This window comes from Myotis myotis, unplaced genomic scaffold (assembly GCF_014108235.1).
Source record: "Myotis myotis isolate mMyoMyo1 unplaced genomic scaffold, mMyoMyo1.p scaffold_m19_p_6, whole genome shotgun sequence".
Taxonomy (NCBI): domain Eukaryota; kingdom Metazoa; phylum Chordata; class Mammalia; order Chiroptera; family Vespertilionidae; genus Myotis; species Myotis myotis.
Window position 1 is genome coordinate 54,267,183 of NW_023416368.1, and position 24,495 is coordinate 54,291,677.

Here is a 24,495-nt window from a genome sequence, read left to right on the forward strand (position 1 = left end):
GCATGACTATGCAGTTCTCAGACATACCTCCATCATTAAGCCGTGCGTGGCTATGCTTGAATTTATCTTGTGGGGAAGAAAATGTTTTCTAGTTTTAAAAGGAGCTGGTAATTGCTTACTGCTCTTTTGTGCTTCATATTAATGAGCAGAACTGAGGGAGTCTGTAAGGAGTGTGAGAAACATCGTGGCTGGTGGGGACCTGAGTCTCTTGACAGTCCAGGACGACTGGAGGAAGACATCTGAGTCAGATGGGGCATCTGGTCTATTCATGTGAGTCTCTAGAATGAACAGGCTTTCATGTAGTTGTCAAGATAAACGAGGCAATGTGCGGATACAGTGGCTAGCAGTTACCATACTTTTATAGGGTATTTTAGTGGGCCAAATATTAAGAAACAAGGCATCTAACCAGTTCCCAAAGAGTATAATTAACATGTGGCTAACACAGGTCTCTAACATGGTGGGTAAAACCCAAAAACCTGATACTCCATCTTAGATGTAGGCAGCAGCACATGTAATCAAGGTTGAGGAGGACACAAAATCCAGGTGTTCCTATAGACATTCAAATGAACTGTTTCCCAACAACAGGTGATTAAAGTAAAGGATTTATTGTAATCTGCTTACAGTCCTTTGCAAAGACAGACATATGGTTTTGCATAAAGATATAAATTGCTTCATTTTAAACTAATTTAGTGTGTTTTCTTTTTAATTATATGAAGAAGTTCTGGTGAATTATGAATTGTACCAAACTGAGATTCTTAAGAGCAATATGGTACAAAAATAAGAGCAGACAGACCATTTGGATCGGGACAGGCATTCAGCAGTGAATTTAGAATATGGCTTTGCTGTTGAACCAAGCAAAGTTACCCGGAGACACACAAACAGCCAGGACCACCATTCATACGAGAAGCCGATGCAGACCACCTCCATCCCAAACCTGGTTACGTCGAAATTCTGACTGCGTAAAAAGTAAGTCTGAGCTGAAAGCTGCTCTCCGAAGCCGTTTCTTTTCTAGAAACTCCCAGTCTGCATGCTGTGCATCTATCCTCTTCCAAGTGTGGCGTTCATATTGCTGTGCAGGTAAGTAAGTTGGCTGTATTTAAAGATCTGCCTATAAATTAAATTCCCGAAATTGCAAGTTACTAAGAAAAACTCCCTCCGAGAGCACTTTCACAGGCTTCCCCTTGCATAAGGCCGGTGTCTTTGGAAAGACAAGGTAATGCTGCCTGCACAGTGCACCCTGGAGAAAAGTGTGGATCCGACGCTGCCTTCTCCTGGCCGTGGGCCTCTCCAGCTACCGCTTGTAGGTTTTGGAAAATAATGTGATTTCACTGAGTACCTGATGATTATCATCACTTTTAAAGATTGATTTGGCCTCTGTTCAAAGTAGCTTATTTAGTGCAATCATATTGCTAAGCGTCCCCAAAGAGAGATGTTTGTGATTTGGGGCAAGAGAAAAGCCGTAAACTGCATTAGTGCCAAACAGATGAATGAATTACAAATTTTAGTGCCACTGTCTTGCTTATATGATCTGTAGTTTCCCCCCCAAAACTGTTTATGTATAAAATTTATTGTTAAAACCTACCTTTTAAAAATCTAAAAACTCTCTAATGATGTTGCGGTCTCCACGCTGCTCTGACCGTGCCCGCGTGCATCTTCTCAGTGTGTCCTGCAAAACCTGCGTGTTCCCATGACCGGTGCCAGGAGTGCGAGCCCCCTTCCAAAGACCAGATGTGAACATGTCACCTTTCACAGGTGTAGCGAGTGCATGGGATTCTCATCCCCACGGGAGAAGATGCATTTCTCTAAAATGGGATGGGACTATGCTCGCTGAGCCCTTGCGTTTCCATGGGCTCTCCTCGCCTGCGGCTGGTTCTGCTGCCTGAGGACTGAGGAACGGGGGCGGCGGTGCTAAAGCCGCGCTCTGGACCGGCTCCCACGTGTGTCCTCAGGTGACGCCTTCAAGGCCCTCTGGACACCACAGCCCGTTGCCGGAAAACATGCTCACGTCCCACGAGCACCCGGCGGGAGACCAAAGACAAAACAAAGGCAGACAAAGTAGAAAGGCTTAAGGACAACCGAAGAGGTCTCAGTGTGGCTATTTACAACAGACTGGGAAATGGTAAATCAGATGTGAAGCTAAAAAAGGCACAGCTCTCCCTTTCTTAAATACACTGTAAACGGTTCATTAGGCATGCAGAGCATCATCTCACTTTACAAAAAGAAATTTTTACCTTGTTTAGACAAAGATAGTACTTAAATAGTCTCCAGCAAAATAGAATTCTTTCAAAAATACTTTCCCATTCTTCCTATTAACCATTGAAGTTTTTTTTGTATCTTTTTTTTCTCATTTACAAAAGTTCCTTATACCATATATAACTCAGTCCCTCACAATTTATACATACAGTAATGTACAGCACAGCAAAAGACTGCAAAAAATTATCTGTAAAGCCAACACAATAGATACTAGAAATTGAAACCGAGGCATTTGTTTTTAACATCTTATCCATTCTAATTAACCAATGGACGCTGAAGGGGGAGGAACGCCAGTGATGCGGAGGAACATGGGCGAGTGCGAGCCAGAGGGGGGCGCTCTCCCACGCCGCGTGCTCTGTTATTACACAATGGGAGTCTGTATAGGTTTTTTCTTTTTTTGTTGTTTTTTTAAATAACAAAAGAATATTAATGCCCCATATAGCCTATACGTTTTATGTGCAAACCAAGGGTAAGCTTTAAAAAGTTCATTAGTCCTTGAACCCTTTTAAAACAAGCGGCTGAGACCAGAAACTACATGGCATAGTTAAAACTTCCATCTGTTAAAGTATCAAAATCAGAGTTATTGACTAGATATGGCTTTTCATCCAGAGGAACGTGTTTCTAAGCGCTGGGGACTGGAGAGGGGAGAGTCCTTTAGAGTTTAGACTGTTCGGGTCTTGCCAAATCCACGTCTAACTTCTAACCCGGCCCCAAACCCTTAACATGACCTTAAACTCCAGAAACTGCTGAACGAGTGTGACTCAACCATCACCTGCTAAAAATATGATTTCTTGGGTCTTTCGTGGGTGTGGAACAACACAGGGGAACTTAAGGCAAAGTTCTTCCGCTACGATGAGTCCGTCACTTCCTGTGAAAGTAAAGCGGCTTGGCGTTCCCGGATTCCACCTTCGGCAACTGGTCGCTGATGATCTCCACCAGCATCGCGGGGAACTCCACCTTCAGGGCCTGGGACTCTCGGAAGGTATAGAAGCAAAATTCCAACAAGTCACTCACCAGCTGCAACACAGACAGAGAGGGGACGTGACACAGAGGTCAGATTTCCATCCCTGTCCCTGCAGCGCGCTCTGCATTTACAACTTGTGTAAATTCTCAGAGCAACGTTCAGAAATCCAGCCAGGAAATCCTGTCTGTGATGCTGCCTGATGAATTTAGTAAGTCACCTGCCCTGGGGGAGGAAGGAGGGTGCTCATGTCACCGGGCACATACTATGCCTTCATGCAAAACAAATTCAGCCAAGAGCTGTGTAACTGCTCAGGATTAAATGTATCAGTGGTAACAGGGTCAGTAACCAAGTTCATAGTGGAACCAAGTTCATAGTCACTGAATTGCTGTCCTCAGATTCTTACGTGTGAATTGGGTGGGGCGAGCATGAGCATGTATCCTTGGGTGATGGGCCATCCCAAGACTGTAAGGTGGGCTGGGGTTGGAGGGGCAGGTGCCCGGGACAGTGAGGGAGGGACAAGGCAGAGCTCCTCTCATCCTTCCACCTCCGGGCCTCCCTCCTTCAGGCTTTTGGCCCTTAGCTGGTGGCAGACTCAGACTTCTCAGTTACTTTTTTCATTTCCCCCCAGCTTTTGAGATCTGCAGTGTTATACTTGGCATAGAACATTATATAAGTTTAAGCTGTACCATGGGTTGATGTGATACACTTATATATTGCAAAATGATTAGCTAACACCTGCATCATGTCACATAATTACCATTTCTTTTGTGGTGCAAGTACTTAAGATATACTGTATGATTAGCTATAATCACCATGCTGTACATTAGATCCCCAGAACGTACTCCTCTGATGACTAGAAATTTGTCCGCTTTGACCAACATTTCCCCCAGCCCCTGGTAACCACTGTCCTACTCTGTTTCTATGCGTTTGGCTTTTTTAGATTCTACAGGAAAGTGAGAATATTTGTCTTTCTCCCTCTGGATTATCTCACTTAGTATAATGCCTGCCTTCACTGTCCGTCCATATTGTCACAAATGGAGGATTTCTCTCTTTCTCACAGCTGTGCAGTGTGAGGGCATCTACTGCATCTCCATGCAGCCGTCCACTGTCATCCATGCTCCACTGCAGTAAAAGCATCAAGGACAACTCTGAGTCCCCTCGCCCATCCAGCCTTTCCCTCCTCTGTCACCCAAGGACCTTCTCAGCCTCCTGGATCTGAACCACTGTTGTGAGGTAAGGAGACAATAACCACAAGTGCAGTACAGCATTCTTGGTTGCTCTTCTATTTACTAGGAATATCATTTCACATCACAATATACACATTCTGATTTTTTTAGTTGCCTAGACTTTTGGTCATTTCCCTCTGTGGTAAAGCAAGCAATAATAATCCGTCAGAAAAACGATTCTTATGAAAACACATCTGTCATTTTCCCTCAGGTTTTTTTAAACTCGAATGGCGAGCTTTCATTGCGTGGGATAGTAAATAACTGTGTGGCAAAGGCCTTCATTACAAACCAGAAATCAAGAAAATCGCATTCGGAAAGATACCGGCTCTGTTGGTGGCTGCAGAGTGCTGTTCCCTAGGCAGGTTCCAAACACTGTGACATGGGGTACGTGTTCTGCAGCCACTGGGCGTGGAGGCCAGAGAAGCTGGGAAACAGCACCAGCCTCCATCCCCGTCCGCTCAGGGCAAGTTCACGCACGTGCTGGCTTTGTGGATGTGGTGCCAGTTTCCAGATGTGTAAAATGAGGGTGAGGAGAGCACCTGCTTTCTAGGGTGCCTACTCTCAGTCACAAGGCCAGGATGCCCTGCTAGGGCGGAGCCTCTTTCATGCTGCCCTCCTACTGGTCCCAAGCTCCTTCCATCATTTTCCTCTATGGACAGTTTACCAAACCTGCTGAGTCATCTTTATGGAACTGGGTCCCCCTTCTATGAAGTGAAGGGCAGGAGGGCTTTGTTTTCTGCTTTTCCAGAAAAAAGATTCTTAAACTAGAATCGGGATGGCGGGTTTCCTAACTGGATGGCGGGCCAGTGGTTGTGCGAGCTAAAAGCCACCCGTGGCCTCACTCTCCCCACATGGTGCCACTCCTTTCAGTGGGGGGGTCCCTCGGGGGTTTGGAACAGGGGAAGCTCTGCGCAGACCTACTGACACCTGAAACCGGCGAGAGCAGTGCCGCTCACACACACAAACAGAGATGCAGGCAGAATCAATCAGTCTCACCACGAGGCAGTGTGCATAGCGCCCCTGTGACTGCGAATGGGGACAGGGCCCCGCCTCTCAGCACCTCTGTCCCTGACTGTGACACCTGTATTCCCAGCACCGAGCATCACCTAGGAGATGCTGAGGAACCCAGAAGGGACAGGCCTGAGGCTGGCTGTGTTTCCTTGCAGGTTGGCTGGGGACAAGGGCCCGGTCACTGCTCCCTAACCATGCACCTGAGCCCGGGCTGCCATTCCTGCCCACCTCTGTTCAGCGAGTGCAGCGGGAGGGGCGGCCTGGGCAGCTCCAGGTGAGGCATCAGGCCCTGTCACCCACACACTCTCAGGGTGGCTGCTTTGGATGACCACCGGGCCCTGGGACAAGGCTGAAGACCTTTGCAGGTTAGGCATCACCTGTGACAAAGGCATGTGCTCCCAGTCACTGGGTGAGAACATTCCTGACCCTCTGCAGATGCTCGGGCTGGTGGTGCTGCAGTACAAGGTCTCCAGCCCTCCTGGAAGGTGTGGCTGCAGGAGGTCAGAGCGTGAGGAGGGGGAACTAGGCCCTGAGAACTGGGTGGCAGGGACATTGACCAGCCAGAATGGACGCTGTCTGTGCACCAAACTGCTGTGTCACGGCAGGCACAGTGTCTAACCTCCATGCTGTCTTCTAGGTATCACCCTGGAGCAATGAGTGGCGCATGCAGAGGAACACAGCAGGTGGGCCCCTGCCCAGAGGAGCCAGAAAACCAAACAGGTACAATGCACATGTCATCCCTGCACACTCTCCCAGGATCAGAGAGTTGGCAGAGTGAGGCCAGGCTGTCGTCAGACCCTGCAAGGTGGCTGTGCGTCACTAAACCACCACAGGGAGTTTCTACTTACACCCCAAACCACCAGGGCAGAGCAGGGCGCCTCGGGCCTCGCCCAGTCTGGTGTGTGTCGTGGGGGGAAAGCCAGACTTCTCCCAAGCCTTTAGAATTGAATCACTCCAGGTCCATGGCACACACAGCCCTGCAGGGATAGTCCAGAAGTTTTCTTGGACACTCAACTAGCATGGAATGATTTTTCCAAAGTGTCTCTTCAAATGATAGGAGTTTTGGCTTTTTCTGCAGGTTTCCCAGGCTCTTCCTTTCACGGAACCCCACTCCCTGCAGTCACCTCCCACCCCCGGAGACCTGGAACCTTGGCCTGAGGACCCTTGCTCTCCTCTGAACTCACAGATGCCATGTTTTGTCTTTGTGATTTCCTTGACATTAGAGCCAGGTGACACCCCTCCTCTTCTATCCTGTGGTTTCCACCTCCTACTGGTGTAACTTTGCACATTTGCAGCTCCTCAAGTGGCCTGCAAGCTCCTTGAAGACAGGAAGTACTGATGCAGCCACATAGCACCCGGGAGAGGCCCTCCTGCTAGCTCTGACTCCTGCCTTTCTCTGACTGTAAGTTCCCAGTATTTTTTTTCAGAGCAGCCTGTTGCTGGTCTTAATCAATGAACAAAAACAAAACCTGGCTAATGTAATTGGGCATCTTCATTTTAGCAGTCTGAGTAAAGAATGCAGAACTCGATCTATGAAGCTACCCCCTTCCATCTTTTCCCGTCAGTCCAATGCCCTTCGACTTGTTTATGTTGGGTTTTAATGTAAGGTTGTATGCACCCCACCCCTGCAGTTAGAGGGACTGGGGTCCAAGGAACGTCACGGCTGCAAGGACAAAAGCTCTGCCCTGCCGCCTGTCAGCACGAATGCCTTAATTGCAGTGAGACAAACAGGCCAGCCATCTCGTTATTGATTCCCACTGGCCTTTCCTGGTGACACCAGCCTAGATGGAGAGGCAAGAACCCTAATTATAATCAGTATTAAGAATCCTGCATTATTAGGAAAAAGAGAAAGTCTTGTGCAGTGACTTTTTAGTCTGTACAAAATGCATCTGCTGGGATCACAGAAGTTTAGCTCGATGCTCAGCATTTCTCCGTCCGCTGGGCCACAGCTGCCACAGGCAGATGAGCCGGCAAGGTCAGAGTGAGACCGAGGGCCCTTGGTGCCTACAGGTGGGCCTGGCGCTGCTGCTCTAAGGTTACAGAACCACTCGGCGGGGACGAGCACCTGGCGGATAACTGCCTCCATGAAGCAGGTCCCACCTGTTTTCAATAGTGTGCTCCCGTCTCCCAAGTTATCTGCTGACTCAAGCTTTCAGCTGATTAGGATCAAGCTTTTTTTGCTTGAAATAAGCCTTGGGGGGAGGTTTGAAGCTTTGTTTTCAAAGATCAGAATTTTAGGCAGCTATAAGATGGGGTTAGGGGCAGATACAGAACTTCGACTCAAATGGTCAGTAGTTACATATTCCAGGTGTTCCCATACCATGATAGGTGTGAACACTGGAAAGTGTCCTGCAGTGATTATAAAGGAGCCAGGGCTTCATTCAAAACCCCCGACCTCCACGCAGCACAGGCGAGTTAACCTGCTTCAGTCTGGCTGGTGCTGCCTCAATAAGACACGATAGTAACATGGTGATGCCACCCTTCACTTGTGGATCCCTTTGCAAACCCAGCTCATCCTGCTCTATGCTCCTGGAGGCTGTGCTTAGGAGCTGAAGGCCTCCCAGATGTGACCAAGTAAAAAAGGATCAAAAGATACCATCAGGAGTGACAGTGGCATAAGATGGTTCACCCTGTTTGTCCCCCACAATTCAACAAACAGCCATGGGATCCAGCACTATACCCAGGACACGGAAGCGTCCTGCCACCTGTGCACCCAGCAGAGCAGCGAACTTGGAGAGTCTGGCTTGGGCAGACACCCAAGAGAGAAACTTCAAAATCCCTGTTTTGAAGAAACTCAAGGAACTACAAGAAAGGAACTGCAGAGGTCTATCTACCCTTCCCCAGGGGAAATGCCAGTATGCCCTCAGAGCAAAAACCAAAGGAATTTAAATGCAGCAGAGACAGCAAGAACTTTACCAGCAAACCCCCAGCCACAATGCACTAGATGAACTATCAGTGGTGGCGGCACCTCCCATAGCTGCCCAGTGGAGCGCTGGAGAAGCCACTTTCTCTGAGGCGGGAACTCCATGACCAGGAGGAGGAAGGAGACTGGGAAAGAAGCATCGAAAGGCATTACAGGGCCAAGGCTCCTGCTGACTGACTGCTCAGCAGAAAGTCTACCGAGGAACCTCGGGGCGCACCTGATGCTTTAAGTCCACACTTCCCCCCACTCTGTGTCCACTTCTAAGTGTGGAGGCAAGAACAAGATCCAGTAGGGAGGGCCCGCAGAAAACTGGCCAGGGTCTATGGGCAAGAGAGAAACCACAAACTTGAGCTATAGCACCACCTATAGAAACAAAAGAGGTTTCTTGCCAGCAGTCTGGTGAGTGGTAAGAACCAGAGGCATAAAAGCTTAAGAATTAGGCCACAAGAGGGAGCAAGACCAGAGTAACATACAAAGGCAGAACCCCCCCTACACCAGCACCAATGAATACAATATTCAAGGCGGTGTCTGCTACTTCCAATGAGAAAGCAGCAATGCAAAACTACAAACATCATTCAAAACCAAGGAAATCTCACCACTGAAAGATAATAATCCTCTACCATCTCAGTTCAAAGGCACAGCATTTTGTGATCTTGCTGATAAAGAATTCAAAATCCCTGTTTTGAAGAAACTCAAGGAACTACAAGAAAGCTCAAAGACAATTCAATGAAATGGAAAAATATATATATGCTATAGCATATATAGAAGGGTAGAGCACAGAATAAGTGAGTTAGAGGACAGGAATTGTGAATTAACCTACTAGAGGAGAACAAAGAAAAGATAATAAAAAGAGTGAAGAAAGCCTACATAGCCTGTGGGATTTCATCAAAACAACAAGGAATAGAATATATCCCTTTGTCTTCTAGAAAGAACTAACCCAACTGAACACCCTATTATATAAATGCACAGAAAGCTTGTCCAAAATATATTGTAATGAAACTGTCAAAATTTAAGATGAAAGAACCCTAAAAGGAACCTGGGGAAAAAATATTATAACCTACAAAGGAATCCCAGTGGAGTTATCATTGGAACTCGGCAGAAACCCTGCAGACCAGGAGAGAGTGGAGTTAGATAGTCCAAGTGTTGAAAGAAAAAATGCCAGCAAATATACTGTATCCGGCAAAATTATCCTTCAGCTATCAAAGAGAAATAACCTTCCTAGAAAAACAAAAGCTGAGACAATTCATCATCACTAGACCTGCCTTTCAAGACATTCAAGCTGAAATGCACAGATGCCAATCAGTGACATGGAAACATATGAAAGTATGCAACACACTGGTAAAGGTAAATAGAAACTCCAAATTCTGTAATATGTTGTGTGTTACTCACTTAACTACAATACAGATTTCAAAGAAAAAGAGCATTAAAAATAGTCACAGCTACTATAATTTGCTAAACACAATATAAAGAGGTAAATAATGACATCAAAGATGTAAAAGGGTAAAGCTTTTATAGATGATTGAACTTAAATTGCTCTCAGCTTAAGTTTAACCCATGAGATGTCTTATGTAACCACAAAGCCAAAACCTAGAGTAGATGCACAGAAGATAAAGAAAACGGAAACAGAGCATACCACTACGGAAAGACAACAACTTACAAAGACAGGCTTACATGGAGGGAAAAGAAATAATGCAAATGCAAAACAACCAGAACACAATAAGATGGCTTTTGTAAGTCCTTACATATCACTAACATCTCTAAATCTAAATGGATTGAATATACCAATTGAAAGACAGAGTTGCTGGATGATTTAAAAAAAAAAAAAAAGCAAGAACCAAAACTACAGGCATATGTTGCCAACAAGAGACTCACTTCGGCTTTAAGGACATCCATAGGCTCCAAGTGAAGGAACAGAACAAGACATTCATGGAAGGTGAGGTAAATATACTCAGACAAACTTTAACCCAAAAATGGTAATAAGAGACAAGGTCAGTATATAATAGTAAAGGGGACAATTCATCAAGAAAATGAATTCAAAGCAATCATATGTAACAGAGCTGGGAGAAACAGACGATATAGTATTAGTTGGGGACTTTAATACCTCACTTTCATCCAGACAGCACATCAACAAGGAGACACTGGACCATACATTAGCCCAAATGGACCTAACAGATATGCATAGAACATTCCAACCCAACAGGACCAGAATACACATTCTTCTCAAGTACATCAGAACATGCTCCATGACAGAACATACAATAGGACCTAAAACAAGTCTTAGTAAAAATTAAAAAAGATGTAAACTACAGAAAACATCTTTTCCAGTCACAATGCTATGAAACTAGAAACCAACAGGAGGAAAGCTGGAAAATCTACATACATGTGGAAATTAAACATACTTCTGAACAATCAGTTGGTCAAAGATATCTAAAGGAAAATAAACCATCTCAAAACAAATGAAAACACAACATACCAAAACCTATGGGATGCTGCAAAAGCAGTTCTGAGAGGGAATTTTATAGTGATAAGTGCATATATTAAGAAATAGAAAGGTCTTAAATAAACAACCTAACTTTACACCTTCAGAACTAGAAAAAGAACAACAAATTAAGCCTAGAATTAGTAGAAGGAAGGAAATAAGAACAGAGTGGGAACAAAATAAATAGATACCAGAAAGAAGCAAATCTTTGGCTAGACCGTGAAAAAAAAAAGACATAAAATCAGAAATGAAAAAGGAGACATTACAACTGATACTATAGAAATGCAAAGGATCATAAGAGACTGAATAGTGAGAAGCTAACAAATTGGATAACTTATACGAAATGGATAAATTCCTAATGAACAACATAAACTGATGAGCAAAAATAGAACCAGAGTCATTGAAGCATCGAACAGACTGTCCAACCTATGAGGGAAGGCGAGGGGTGAGGGGGTACGAGATCAACTAAAGGACTTGTATGCGTGCATATGAGCATAACCAATGGACACAGACTGGGTTTGGGGCAGCTGGGGCGAGGTCAATGGGGGAAAAAGGAGACTTATGTAATACTTTAAACAATAAAGAATTAAATAAAATATACCAACATGCCAAGACCCAATCAGGAAAAAACAGAAAATCTGAACAGACCAATAATGAATAAGGAGATTCAAATTGATATTCACAACCCTAGGACCAGGTACTCCACTGGTGAATGCTACTAAATATTTAAAGAATAATTAACATCAATCCTTTTCAAACTCTTCCAAAAAACTGAAGAAAAGGGAACACGTCAAAACTCATTAAATGAGGCCAGCATTACCCTGATACCAAAGCCAGGTAAGGCACAAAAGCAAATTCAACTAGTAGGACTACATTAAAATGAAAGCTTCTATGAGCAAAAGAAACAATAAAATAATGAAAAGGCAATGTACAGAATGGGAGAAAATATTTGCAAACTATATATTGGTGAAGGGGTTAATATTCAAAATATATAATGAACTCATATATCTCACTAATAAATAATCCAATTAAAAAATAGAGGAATTGAATATTTTCCCAAAGAAGATATACAGATGGCCAACAGGTACATGAAGAGATGCTTAACATTACTAATCATCCGGGAAATGCAAGTCAAAACCACAATGTAGTATCACTTCATACCTGTTAGAATGGCTGCCATCAAGATAAGAAATAAGTGTTGGTAAGGATGTGGAGAAATAGAATCCTTGTGCACTGTTGGTGGGAATGTAAATTGGTTCAGCCATTATGGAAAATAGAGATTCCTAATAATATTAAAAATTGATTGAAGCACTATATGATCCAGCAACTCCACTCTTGGGTCTGTGTCCAAAGGAAATGAACACAGGCTATTGAAGAGATATCTGCACTACCATGTTCATTACATTATTCACAGTAGCCAAGACAGAAACAACCTAAGTGTCCATCAGTAGAATACTACTCAGCCAAGAGAAAGAACATTTGCAACAACTTGGATGGACTGGAAGGTTATTATGGTAAGTGAGAGAAGTCAGACAGAAAAAGACAAATATCACTTATATGTGGAACCAAAAAAGCCAAACTTATAAGAACAGCAGAAATGGTAGTTACCGGGGGTTAGGGGGGTGGGGAGATGTTGAAGTTATAACCTTGCAAACAAATCCTAGGTTTACAGACAACAGTACTATATTATCAACTTTAGAGATGCTAAGAGACTAGATCTTTCTTGTTCCCACCACCAAAAAGAAAAGATAATTATGTGACGTGATAGAGATGGTAATCACATTGCAATATATAATTGTATCAAAGCAAGACGTTGTACACCTTGAATGTACATGCTTTATATGTCAATTATATTTGGTAAAGGAAGTTACCATCAGAAAAATATCTAGAAGACTAGTTTTCAAACATTTGCCAAAAGACATTTCATAGCCCAAAGCTTAACAGGTGAGCTATGCTAGTGTGTCAGTGAAATTTGAGGCTTTTACAAGCCTGTGGGAAGCTTAGCAGGATGCTTGGGAGCTCTGGGATAGCACAGTCACCATCGAGAAGGGGGGACTCTTTTGTTGATGCCCCATTTAAAAAGGCTGCCCTCCTCTGCCAAGGACCAGTCTGCATGGGCAGGGGCCATCTGGACTCAACAGGGCTGGGCTGTGAGCTCTGCCTACAAATTCTAGGTAAGGGGAACCCCAGTGAGTGTGGCCAAAGCCAGGACTGCAGGCCAGAATGTACCTGTTTCCAGAGAGACTGCCTGAGGCAGTGGTTCTGGGTTGAGACAAGGGCGCTACTCAACATCTCATGAAAAACCAAGGGCATTTCCATCCATTAGCATCTACTTATCTGAGATGTCACATTTTAATTTCTTCTTTGCCGTTTTTATAATACATTCAAAAACCAATCACTGATATCTGGTCAGTGATGAATATTTAATCTTCAAAATATGTTGTTGGGATGCTGTGCTAAGCAAGATGGGTTCATTTCCCTTCTGATTTTTTTTTTGTACTCAAATTTATTTAATTCCTACTCTGTGTAAGTTTCCTTGTATTACAAGCCTTGTTCTAGATTGCAGCTCCGCCTTCTTGTGAATAAGGTCTATTGTATGTGTGAAAAACACAAAGAAAAATGACACAATGGAGAAGAAGAAAGTAGAGTTTCAAGATAAAGGGATAATTAGAACATGGCTGCACAAAGGAATTCTAATGAAAGGGTTGTGTTTGAAATGCATTGGCATGTTACTGTATATAGAAGTATGAACTTTTCCCAATTTTGTTTTCAATATTTCCTAGATCCTTCTTGCAGAAGCACACTACACCAAGCAACGTAAAAATCTAAACCAATTCATGTTCCTAAGTTACCAACTCTAATATCAGGTTTAATCAAGATTGAGCAGTTAAATCCTTATGTCAGTCTCAAACAGAAGAGGAACACGCAGCAACCAGGGGAAGCCACAGTGGCCAAGGGCAGCCTCTGCAGATCCAAGGCCCTGACACCAAGGTGATCTAGTTCACTCCTGTGATTCAGTGATGCCATTGAATGAATCCGTTGGCAATCTATGGCCTGCAGGCCAAATCTGGCCCAAGGAACGTTTTTGTGCACTTTTAATTGGTTGAGGAAAAAAAATCAAAAGCATATTTTGTGACGTGGAAATTGTATGAAATAGTTTTACTGGGACGCAGCCATGCTCATTCATTTAGCTATTATCGGCGGCTGCTTTCAGACTACAAGGGCAGAGCCACGTTGTTGTGACAAGGATCACAGGACCCACAAAACCTACAGTACTTTCAACGTGGCCTTTTAGGGAAAAACATCTGCTGGCTCCTGGATTGGAAGGCATGCCATGGATTTAATGAGGTTTTGGTTGTTTATTAAAATATATAAATCAAGTGTACGATGTCTCCTGATTTAAGTCTGTGAATCAGGACATACGGCACCAGCTAGATTTGGCTTTCCAAATATTATCCATTTTTCTGAGCCTTTAGGAAATGCTTTCGGGAGAACCCTTGTATAGGGGCTGAGCTAGATAAGAGGTTATCTAGCTTACAGGCTCTAGAATCTGTCATTCAAAGGGAGAGTTTCCATCACTTACGCCTCCCATTTCTGACTGTGCCCTCAGGAGCCATTTCCCTTTGATCCTATAGCCCCTGCAGATCATACCCATTTACAGCTGACTCTCATTGTCCATAAAGTCATTGGGAACAGTGAATTCCAAACACTGAACCTTCACTCCTAGGGAAAATATGGAGCTAGGTTTCCATGAGCTACTGATCAAGACATTTTCATAAAACGATTTCTACTTAACCTTGTTTTATGTGTATTTCTGTTTAAAGACTCCTTATTTAATGTACACTGCTGACTCCTTAACATTGAACTCACATTCAACAGCACTATACCGCATGCCTGAACAAAGCTTACTGAACACTCATTTTCTCCATGAAGCACATCACAGCCTCCTGCCCTTAAGAACACAAGACAGTGTATGAGCACTACATTTGGGGACAATTTTCAACAGCAACATCACTAACAAAAATGCAAGAAATGTGTTACCAAGTAGATCATGAAAAGCACACTTATTTCAGTATGAGCTGAAACAAGAAGGGAGAATGTCACCTTGCTTGACCTTCATGGGGAACATGACTCAATTTATTACTCTGCTCATGCCTGTGAAAGTGCTGAGAGTATTGATTTGGGGGGTGCGGGTTACAAGTATTTTAAATGTTTTTGTTAGTCCTCACCTGAGGATTTTTTCCCATTGTTTTTTGGGAGAGAGTGGAAGGGAGGGGGAGAGAGAGAGACACATCGATTGGACTGGTAGCCTCCCGCATGTACAGGTGCCTGGGATCGAGCCTGCAAGTACATGCCCTTGACTGGGAATTGAACCCGTGACCCTCCTGTGTGTGTTGGCTCATGCTCTAACTCTTGAGCAACACCGGCCAGGGCTGGAGGTACAATTTTAACTAGTAGGCAAACTCAAAAATACAGAATCTGCAAATAATGATCGACTGTGTGTGAAGCTATATACACTTTCTACTCTCTTTAGCCATGACCTTGATCAACTGGCATCTTCAATGTCAGTCATTTCATAGGATCTGCCCTAGTCCAAAATGGCACTGATAATAACGTTCCTCTTTTCTGTTGCTTAACAATGTCTGTGTCCCTTAAGAAATTTCTTCACTCTTTTTTTTTTTTATATTTTATTGATTTTTCACAGAGAGGAAGGGAGAGAGATAGAGAGTTAGAAACATATATGAGAGAGAAACATCAATCAGCTGCCTCCTGCACATCTCCCACTGGGGATGTGCCCGCAACCCAGGTACATGCCCTTGACCGGAATCAAACCTGGGACCCCTCAGTCCGCAGGCCGACGCTCTATCCACTGAGCCAAACCGGTTTTGGCTACTATTTCTTTTTGTATTAAATTAGACCTGAGGTTTAAGGCTCCTTTTGAGTGTGTGGACGCGTCTCCGGTTTCCTTCGATTGGACACCCTGCTCCACTGAGGCTTCTGCCTTCCATCCCTGCAAGGTCCATGGCCACATCCGCACCGGCTGCCACAGGTGCTGCTCTCCCATTCATCATGCCCTCTGAGCTACAGGACTTTACTTAGTGGAGCCCCTTGTTCAAAGTTTATGAAGGACCTCAAGATGGAGACAGCGGAACAGGAAGCTAAGAGTGAGACCCTTCTACCAGTACATGCGGGATGCTAAAGTGACACCTCGTCTCACCGACCAGCAGCCCAGGAGCTAACCAGGTGCAGGGCTGGCTATGCACAGATGCCTCTCACAGGTGCTGTGTCCTCTCCATTCCTGCCTTCTGCTCCCGCCTCCCTTAGGAACCAGGGAAAATGCACTTAATCACTCCCCGCCTTAATTCTTTTCTCCATGAAAGGGTAAAAAAAGGAGTAAATATTATTATTCCTCTTTTATAGAGAAAGGAATTAAGATGAGGTGATGAAGTGTAAATAGTAATATTTACTCATCCTTACCACATGGAGATATTAGAAGGATTTAATGATGGGACTTAGGAAGAAAGGCACTGGGTAAACCCCAGGCATTATACGGTTATTTTATATTGTAAGAAGAGGGATTTAGGCAGCAAAAGAGGGAGGAATTTATTGACACAGGTGTTAGACAATGAGATAGTTTTCCAAAATCTTCCCTAGATATATTTCAGATTAGAGAGAGATTCCTGTGTGTCAGCTTAGATTTAGATGTGATTTTCTATGCGCGAGCTTCCAGGACCCTCAGTGCTTCTTTCTTCAGGGTATTTTTTCCCTCACAAAGCTCACCCTGTGGCATCATAAATCCCAAAGATTCAGGTGGGAATGGAATGCACAATTCCTTTATACCTCCCCAAACAAGGCCAGGTCCTAGTTTCCCCCACCATTCTCATAAAAAGTTATTCTCTGAGAGATTTGAGAAACTGGCTATGAATAATGAATGGCAATATTCTGTAGATGTGCAGTGTATGAAACGTTAATTAATAATGAAGTCAAAGAAGTTACAAGAAAAATGCTCTTTTCCACTCTCTTTAAATAAATTGGAATCAGACACAATTTTATCCATAACTGGCAAAATTAAAAGAAATAAACTACTGACTTACAAGTTCAGAAGAGAAGACTTTGACACTAAAACATAAGTCACGAAATGGGAGAAAATGTTTGCAAATCATATATTAGATAAGGGGTTAATATCCAGAACATACATAAAAACAAAAATATGGGCCAAGAACTTGAGTAGACAATTCTCCAAAGATGACATATTCAGATGGCCAATAAACACATGTAAGGATACTGAACACCACAAATCATTAGGGAAATGCAAACCAAACCACATGTGATACCATCTTACTACCCATGAGGAGGGCCACCATCAAACAGCATTAACACTTGCAATGCAAAAATACATCCACCCCTAGAAGCCCAACCACGGCTGCTTCTTTGAAACTTTTTTTTTTTTTTTTGAAAAATAGATGCTCAGAGGGCTTATGATTCATTAAAGTTGCTGACCAATTCAGATACTCAACTGCCAACCTGTTCTTTCAGAGAATGCTGTTTTCACTCCCCTTGGCACAGCTCTGCCCACGCGCGTGTGCACCGTGTAGGACAATCCGGGATCTACCGATGTGTGTCCTGAAGGGTGGCCTGTGTGCTGCTTTTTAAAGCAGCACTTAGATTTACGTCCACAGGGATCCTACTTGTGGTGCTCCTAGGAACAAGCGCTCTTTTTCCGAAAGTGAGCAGGACTCGCTCTACACACAGAGCAGGTCCCCGTGCAGCCCTTTGTTCCCTGGAAGAGAATCCACAAATGCTGACTCACTGGTTCCCTCTAATGAGAAGCCGGAGGCATTCTCAGGTCTGTGTAAGCGCGAATGTTAGAAAGGCCCCTCTGGGCTTACAATGCATTTTTCAATGTTCTGTCTGGAATAGGACTATAAATAGAACTTTCAAGATGCTCCTGTTAGGCTACTTCTAAGAGCAAACATTTTTTATAATTTAAAATAAAGGTTTTAGAATTAAAATGATTCCCCAAAGAGTATTCTCTTTCCAGACAAATGGAGTAGGAAGGACTGGCTTTACCTGCCACCAGAAACAACCAAAACTCAGAAAAAATGCTTTTCAAGCTACATATCAGTCAATAGAGGACAATAATCTCTAGGACAAAATCTGGGACCAAAGCTTTGTGACACTGGCTTAGACAAGGATTCCTGAGATACACCACCAAAACATGGCTCATAAAAGAAAAAATAATCAATTGGGCTTCATTCAGATGGAAAACTGCTCTTCCAATGACATTGCTAAAAGAATGACAAGAGAAGCACAGACTGCAAATCACATATCTTATAAAGGAATTCTACCTAGACTATAGGAACTCAACATTCTAATTAAAAACAAGCAATTCTTTTTTTCAAATGAGCCAAAGGGCTGAACAGACACTACACCAAAGAAGACATAACAATGGTAAGTAAGCACATGACGAGAACATTTGTCACCAGGGAAATGCAAATTAAAACCAGTGAGACACCACCGCACAGTTACTGCGATGGCTACAACTAGGAAGACTGATCTCACCGAGTGTTAGCAAGGATGCGGAGCGATACGAACTCACTTGTCAAGGGAGTGTGCGATTCGTTGTACAACGACTCTGGAAAGGAGTTTGGCAGTCTCATAAAAATGGGAACACGTTGCCTGTATGACCCAGGCATTCCACTACCAGCGATTCACCCAAGAAAAAGAGAGTGACGTCCATTTCAGGACTTGCACACACATGTTCAGTGCAGCTTTCTCTGTAATAGTTTCCAATCTGGGAACGACCCACACTCCCACCCTTGGGTGACTGGACTACCAAAATGTGGAATATCTGTGCCATGGGTGCTACGCAACAATGAGTGAGAACTAAATACTAACGTATGCAATAGGATGTATGAATCTCAAAATAATCATGTTAAGTGAAGGAAGCCAGGCAGAAAAGACTACATACTGCATGATTCCATGTGTATGAAAGTCTAGAATATATGAACGAGTTTACTATATAAACTCCAGAATATATAAATGAATTTACATTGCCAGAAAGCAAATAGGGAGCAGTAGGTAGGAAGAAAGGTTAAAAAGGTGCACAAGGAAAGTTTTGGGGTGATAGACATGTTTGTTGTCTTGGTGAATATATGGGTCAAACTTCTCATATGGTACACTTTAAATATGTTCACCTTATTGTGTATCAATTATACCTTGATTAAAAAATAAAGGACAATGATTTGCCCTGGGGGATTTTGCAGAAGATCATCAGTTAGAATACAACCAGTTGGCAACTTGAGTTCCTATCTGGTGGCCAGCACTGTGCTGGCTCACAAAAGCAGCTGGCAGAGGATGGATTGACACATGGAGCCCTGGGCTGGCCCCTAAGTGTTTCCAATGTGCTGCTCTGCTGAAGGCATAAAGATTCTGAAAGGCTGTTGGAAAAAAGTTGTAACTTCTGTTATATTACATGCAAGTTGCTTCAAAACACATCTATTGTCATATGTTGTGATGACACTTGTATACTCATTTTGATACTGCACTTGTGCCTGCCCGTACATTTGAACAAACTAGAGAATTCATCTAGAAAGAACCACAAAGCCCTATTCTAAGCTCCACTCAGAAGGATTTTGACACAACCACCAGGAGGAAGTAACTGTGCCCTTGTTCTCAGATGGTCTGTATCCATGCTCTGCTTTCCTCATGTCCTTTGCTGTGACTCCCAAAAGCCTGTTTGCCATCCTCTCTTATTCTTCATTTCCCAGTAAAGCACACACTTTAGGACACTGGTAATCAGCAGAACTATCCATCCCTGAATTCACTTGCTGGTCATCTTACTGAGACCATACGAAAAGTTCAGAGAAAGCAAAGGTCAACCTGATAGGCAATGGGTTTTCCATGTAAAACACTGCAAAGTGACATTCTTTTATCAAAGAACCTGCAGAAACAAGGTTCCACTGGCATAAACAGATTTCTAAAGGATGAACCATTAGTTCAAAAGAAATACTAATATTAGTCATCAAGCTTGCAACATTTTCCTCAACAGAGAAATATTTGGAGATGAATTTCTTATGCAAATCTTGGGTGATACAGTTTACCTCCCAAAAGTATGAAAACCTCATAAATGTGAAAAACTAAATTAGCATGACTGTATACAACTTTCTTTTTTTTTTCAGCCAGATTGGGAGAAGACACAAAGTGAAACAAGAAGCACATTTTAAATGACATAAAGCAAGTGATTCAAATCAATCTTTTGTAGAAACCTCTACCAGCGGTTTTCAACCTGTGGGTCTTGACCATCGGAAAACACATATAGCATATCAGATATTTACATTACAATTAATAACAATAGCAAAATTACAGTTATGAAGTAGCAACGAAAATAATTTTATGGTTGAGGGTCACCACAACATGAGGAACTGTATTAAAGGGTCGTGGCATTAGGAAGGGTGAGAACCACCACCTCAGCTGCATCTATAACTGGTTAAGTTAGAAAAAACAATCTCAGAATTTGTTTTCTGTATTTACATTAAGACAAGAAAGGTGACTCCTATGAAGAACAGTGAATATAGGATTCAAAATTTGGCAAAGGTTGAGATGATCCATGCTGGCCCTGGACCACTAATAATGTTTTTAAAAGATTGGGTTATTAGATTAACAGTTGTAGAAGATGGACACTGAGCAGTGTGAAAGCAAACAGGTCTACTAGCCAAACATTTCCTAAATCGCTCACAGAAATGTGAGACCTGACCCGACCCTGGGCCGGGACACGGGCTCTGCCCTGGTGGTGCACGTACCTCTGGTCCTGCTCCCAGGGAAAGCCACACCCTTGGCTTGAAAGGAGGTTTGTTACAAACGTGATCTGGAGGAAAATTTCCTTCCTGGTCAGCTCTCACCTCCTGCTGCCTCCCACTCGATAACAGACCTTTACTCTTCCCAAGTCCCAAGAACTTTCTCAACTCTCCTACTTCATTTGGCGAACAGCGTGTGGTTGCTGACCCTTCAGTGAAGAGGCATCAAAGGACAATACTCACATCATGCATGGAGTCCAGAAGCTTGGTCAGTTGATAGAACCTCTGCCAACTCTGCCCAGAATTGTTGGGACACTTAGTTACCATCTTCCTCAGCTCTTTGATGTAATTTGTCCTCATTTCTTCAAATGCAGCTTGGCTTTTGAGGCCATCCTTGGGAACTGTGTTTAAGGAGAACAGATATGTAAAATCCCAGGATGAAAAACAGTTTTCACATCTTAGCAGTTAAATGGCCTACGATATTTTGAGATTGTTAGGTTCCCACTTTTAGATTGACACTGAATCTCAATTAATTGCATTTATCAGTAAATATGGCAGTTATGGTAACTCTTGTACACATACATATACAAAAGAATAATAACTGCTATTTATCAGGAGCATGTTATTACATTTTGCATATATCAACTCACTTAATCTTGACATCAGTCTTATGACATAACCATTATATTACTCTTATTTTACAGATGAGGAAACTAAGGACTGGAGGTTTACACACTTGTCCAAGGACACACTAAATGGCAGAGAAGACATATAAACCTAGCTTGGTCTGTTTCCAAAGCCTGGCTCTTGACCACAATGCTTCATGGCCTTGTGGCTTGTCATCAAAGTGTTTTATGAATCCTGACTTGCCAACACCTCTGAGGAAGGAAAACATACTTTGATTTTCCAGAACAACTGGAAGAGCCACAGACAATCTAAGCTGGAGCTAGAATTAGAAAGCAATGTTTTCATATTCAAGTTCAAATATCAAAGACACTTGGGGAAACTGGCCATCTACCCATGGAAGAATGTGCATACAAAGAAGCACTTTCCATTCTCTTTGCCCCAGATCACATGACAATACCAGGCCACATGACAATGAGGCACTGTCATGTGACCTCTCAGATAACCTGAAAGGGGGGGTGGGGGGGGGGTGTATGTAGTGGCAGTCTGCAGCCAAGGGAAAATCTAAAACTTAGAAAGAGAAAATACCATGTTCATCTTTATCTTTGGTAAGGTAGAAAATAAAGGATTATGTTTTCTTTTATGTAGTGACTAGCTGATAACAACATTCTGAGTTGGAAACTGCTCTTACCGTCACTTAATTACACAGCGCATTTGTTACTTTATCATAACCTGTATACATGATAATTGACAGGGTCATCAGCACTTTAGAATGGCTATGTTTCTGAATAGTACGTGCAAACCTGGAAGCCAGGAATGCCACTGTTTGCAGTTAAACCTGTGCTTTTGTATAAAGATGTGGATTATCTTGCAAAATTAACTTCACATATTAATAATCATCTCCTTGAGTTGAATTGGTGAGGTTTTTGATTTGTCTATTTTTGTGGGGGGAAATAAGTCCCTAATAGCTACTGCACAAATTCCTGAGGCTTTCACAATATTAGTTGTGGTTTCAAATATTTGACATTCACATTAAGAATTAAATACCATCCATTATATAACTTTTTTTCTCTTAAAATTAAAAACTTGCTATAAAAACACTAAAAAAGGATGGTAATAACCAGGATGTTATTATTAAAGCTATAGATCTGGTTCAACCAAAATTTTAATGTTAACCTAAAACTTTCTAAAAGAAACTGAAAGTTTGCAAATAGCAGCCTATATTTCCCATCCACATATTAACTTTTGAAGTTATGACATTTTATGGAGTAAAACTTTTGTTTTTCAATCTAGAAATATTTATGGGTGTCATCCTATACATTAAAAATTTGCCTAAAATTAGAATAAGTGAATGCATTTCACAACTATATTTCAATACTATTTGACACATAATAGAAGATTAAGCAAAGACCTTCATATTTCTGATAGCTGTGTTATCAGAAGTTCTCAAAAGATGAACAACCTGTGTCAAATTTTACTTATACATTACTGTAGTGGCTGAAATATATTGTACCAATTTTACGGAGATTTTTTAGAAGCTGAAACAAACCCACAAATAAAGAGAACTTGAGCAAAACCTCAGGTTTTGGAGGTCTGCCCAGATTTTGTAAATTTACTTATTAAGCAGCATAGCTGCTGGAAATTGTCCAGAACCTACGGGCTGCAGAAGAGCAGAGACTACGGGCGGAAGTCTGTCTGCTCTCCTCTGCGAGCAGAAGGAGCACACAACTCTTGCTGTCATTGCTAAACAGTCTCCTGATTCGCTGGACATCAGGGGTGCAACCTCACACCCTAAGTAAGAGGAAGGATGCTCAGGCATTCCACAGGTTTGCAAAATGAGCAAACTAAAGCCCACAGCTCCTGTGATTCATAAAATTCTTGTTCTTCCTTTTGATTTTGCTTTTCCGGCATCTATGAAAAATCAGAAATCAAAGTACTGAGCTCCTTGGAAGCTAATACATCACCCTGGACAGCTTCAAAATCATATCAGAATTGATTATAGGCTGGCTGATTAAATGTGCAGGGGTGGGCAAACAGGTTACAGTTGTTCATATGGAAAATACCAACTAATAAATAATACAAGGACAAACTTTTGTGTACTCACAACTTACTTTTGTCCACTCCCGTATATAATAGGGTCAGATACCAATTGAGTAGTCAAAATTTATAAAGAATTAGAATCACGTGAATTTTTAGAAAAAAGATTTCATTTAAATTTTCTATCATCTCGGGTGTGTGTGTGTGTGTGTGTGTGTGTGTGTGTGTGTATTTAAAACACGTTTCTAACCGGTGATGGTTAATGACAGAGATTGGAAAGAGGAATGAGATCACTGACTTGAGTCTCAATTTCCAAGGTTACATTCCAGGGAGGAATCCGGGAGGAGGGACCGAGAGCCTGGATCCTGCCCTGCAGGCAGATGAGGGTCTGAATGTAAACAGTGAGGGATGGCAGGGACTGTGGCAAAGGAGAGAACATGCCCAGCCCCTGGCGATCAAATTCTATGAAAATAAAAGACAAAAGGCCAAAAGCAACCTAAAAACCCTGTCCTGGCCAAACAAAACACAGCCGTGAGGTGCGGCACGCCCCTGCCAGGCTGCCCATGCCCCCTCCGGAGTCCACTCAGCCCACTCACAGCCCACTGTCCCCAAGGCTGTCAGGCGCCACGAGCTGCCTCTGCAGCCCTTGCTCCCTGCTCCTGGGACAGTGCGGGCAGCCCTGGGCACGAAGTCCACAGTCCTGGGTGAGTCCTAACTCACAGAGGATACTGAACAAGTAACACTGTGTGCCTGTTCTGTCAACTCCAGAATTGGTATCAATCTCATAGGGCTGTTCTAGCATTCAGTTAGATCATGTAAAACTGCAAGGTGCTAAACATATGTGAAGTGGATTCTGATGTGTGGTCACCACTACATCCCTGCTCCTGCTGGACCTTGTCTGAGGCTCACTCTTCCACAGGCTCAGCACTCTTGGCTGGAAATACGTCTCTTCTTGTCCACTGTGTCCTTGTCACCTTGGCTATTGATGCCCCTTTCTTCCAAATGACTCTGCTGCAAATGGCCCTTCTCTCCAGCCCGATTCACTGGCCATGGAAGGGCTGGGCACACTCGGATGCCAGAGCTGGTCGGTCACTCAACAACTACAGCTCCTCTGAGGTCCACGCCACTTGCCCTGGCACCGCTGGCATCCAGAACATGTCTGAGTGACCTCAGTGGCCATG

The 24,495-nt window shown here is 43.1% G+C and overlaps 1 protein-coding gene and 1 long non-coding RNA gene across 4 annotated transcripts in view; one reads left to right on the plus strand and one right to left on the minus strand.

Moving 5' to 3' along the window:
• Positions 1-589: 589 nt before the first annotated feature.
• The window catches only part of NR3C2 (nuclear receptor subfamily 3 group C member 2), a 293,715-nt gene continuing 269,809 nt past the window's right edge, over positions 590-24,495 (minus strand). For all 3 annotated transcript variants that reach the window (XM_036311917.1, XM_036311916.1, XM_036311918.1), the window contains 2 exons: positions 20,897-21,054; positions 590-3,270 (listed from right to left, as the gene is read on the minus strand). In XM_036311917.1, coding sequence (XP_036167810.1) covers positions 3,115-3,270; positions 20,897-21,054 — 314 coding nt within the window. In that variant the 3' untranslated portion in view covers positions 590-3,114. The remainder of the gene's footprint in view (positions 3,271-20,896; positions 21,055-24,495) is intronic.
• On the plus strand, positions 3,125-15,511 carry LOC118657641. Its single transcript, XR_004968063.1, has 5 exons — positions 3,125-3,235; positions 4,278-4,450; positions 6,092-6,174; positions 6,533-6,856; positions 13,640-15,511. It is a non-coding gene; the product is annotated as an uncharacterized LOC118657641 (long non-coding RNA).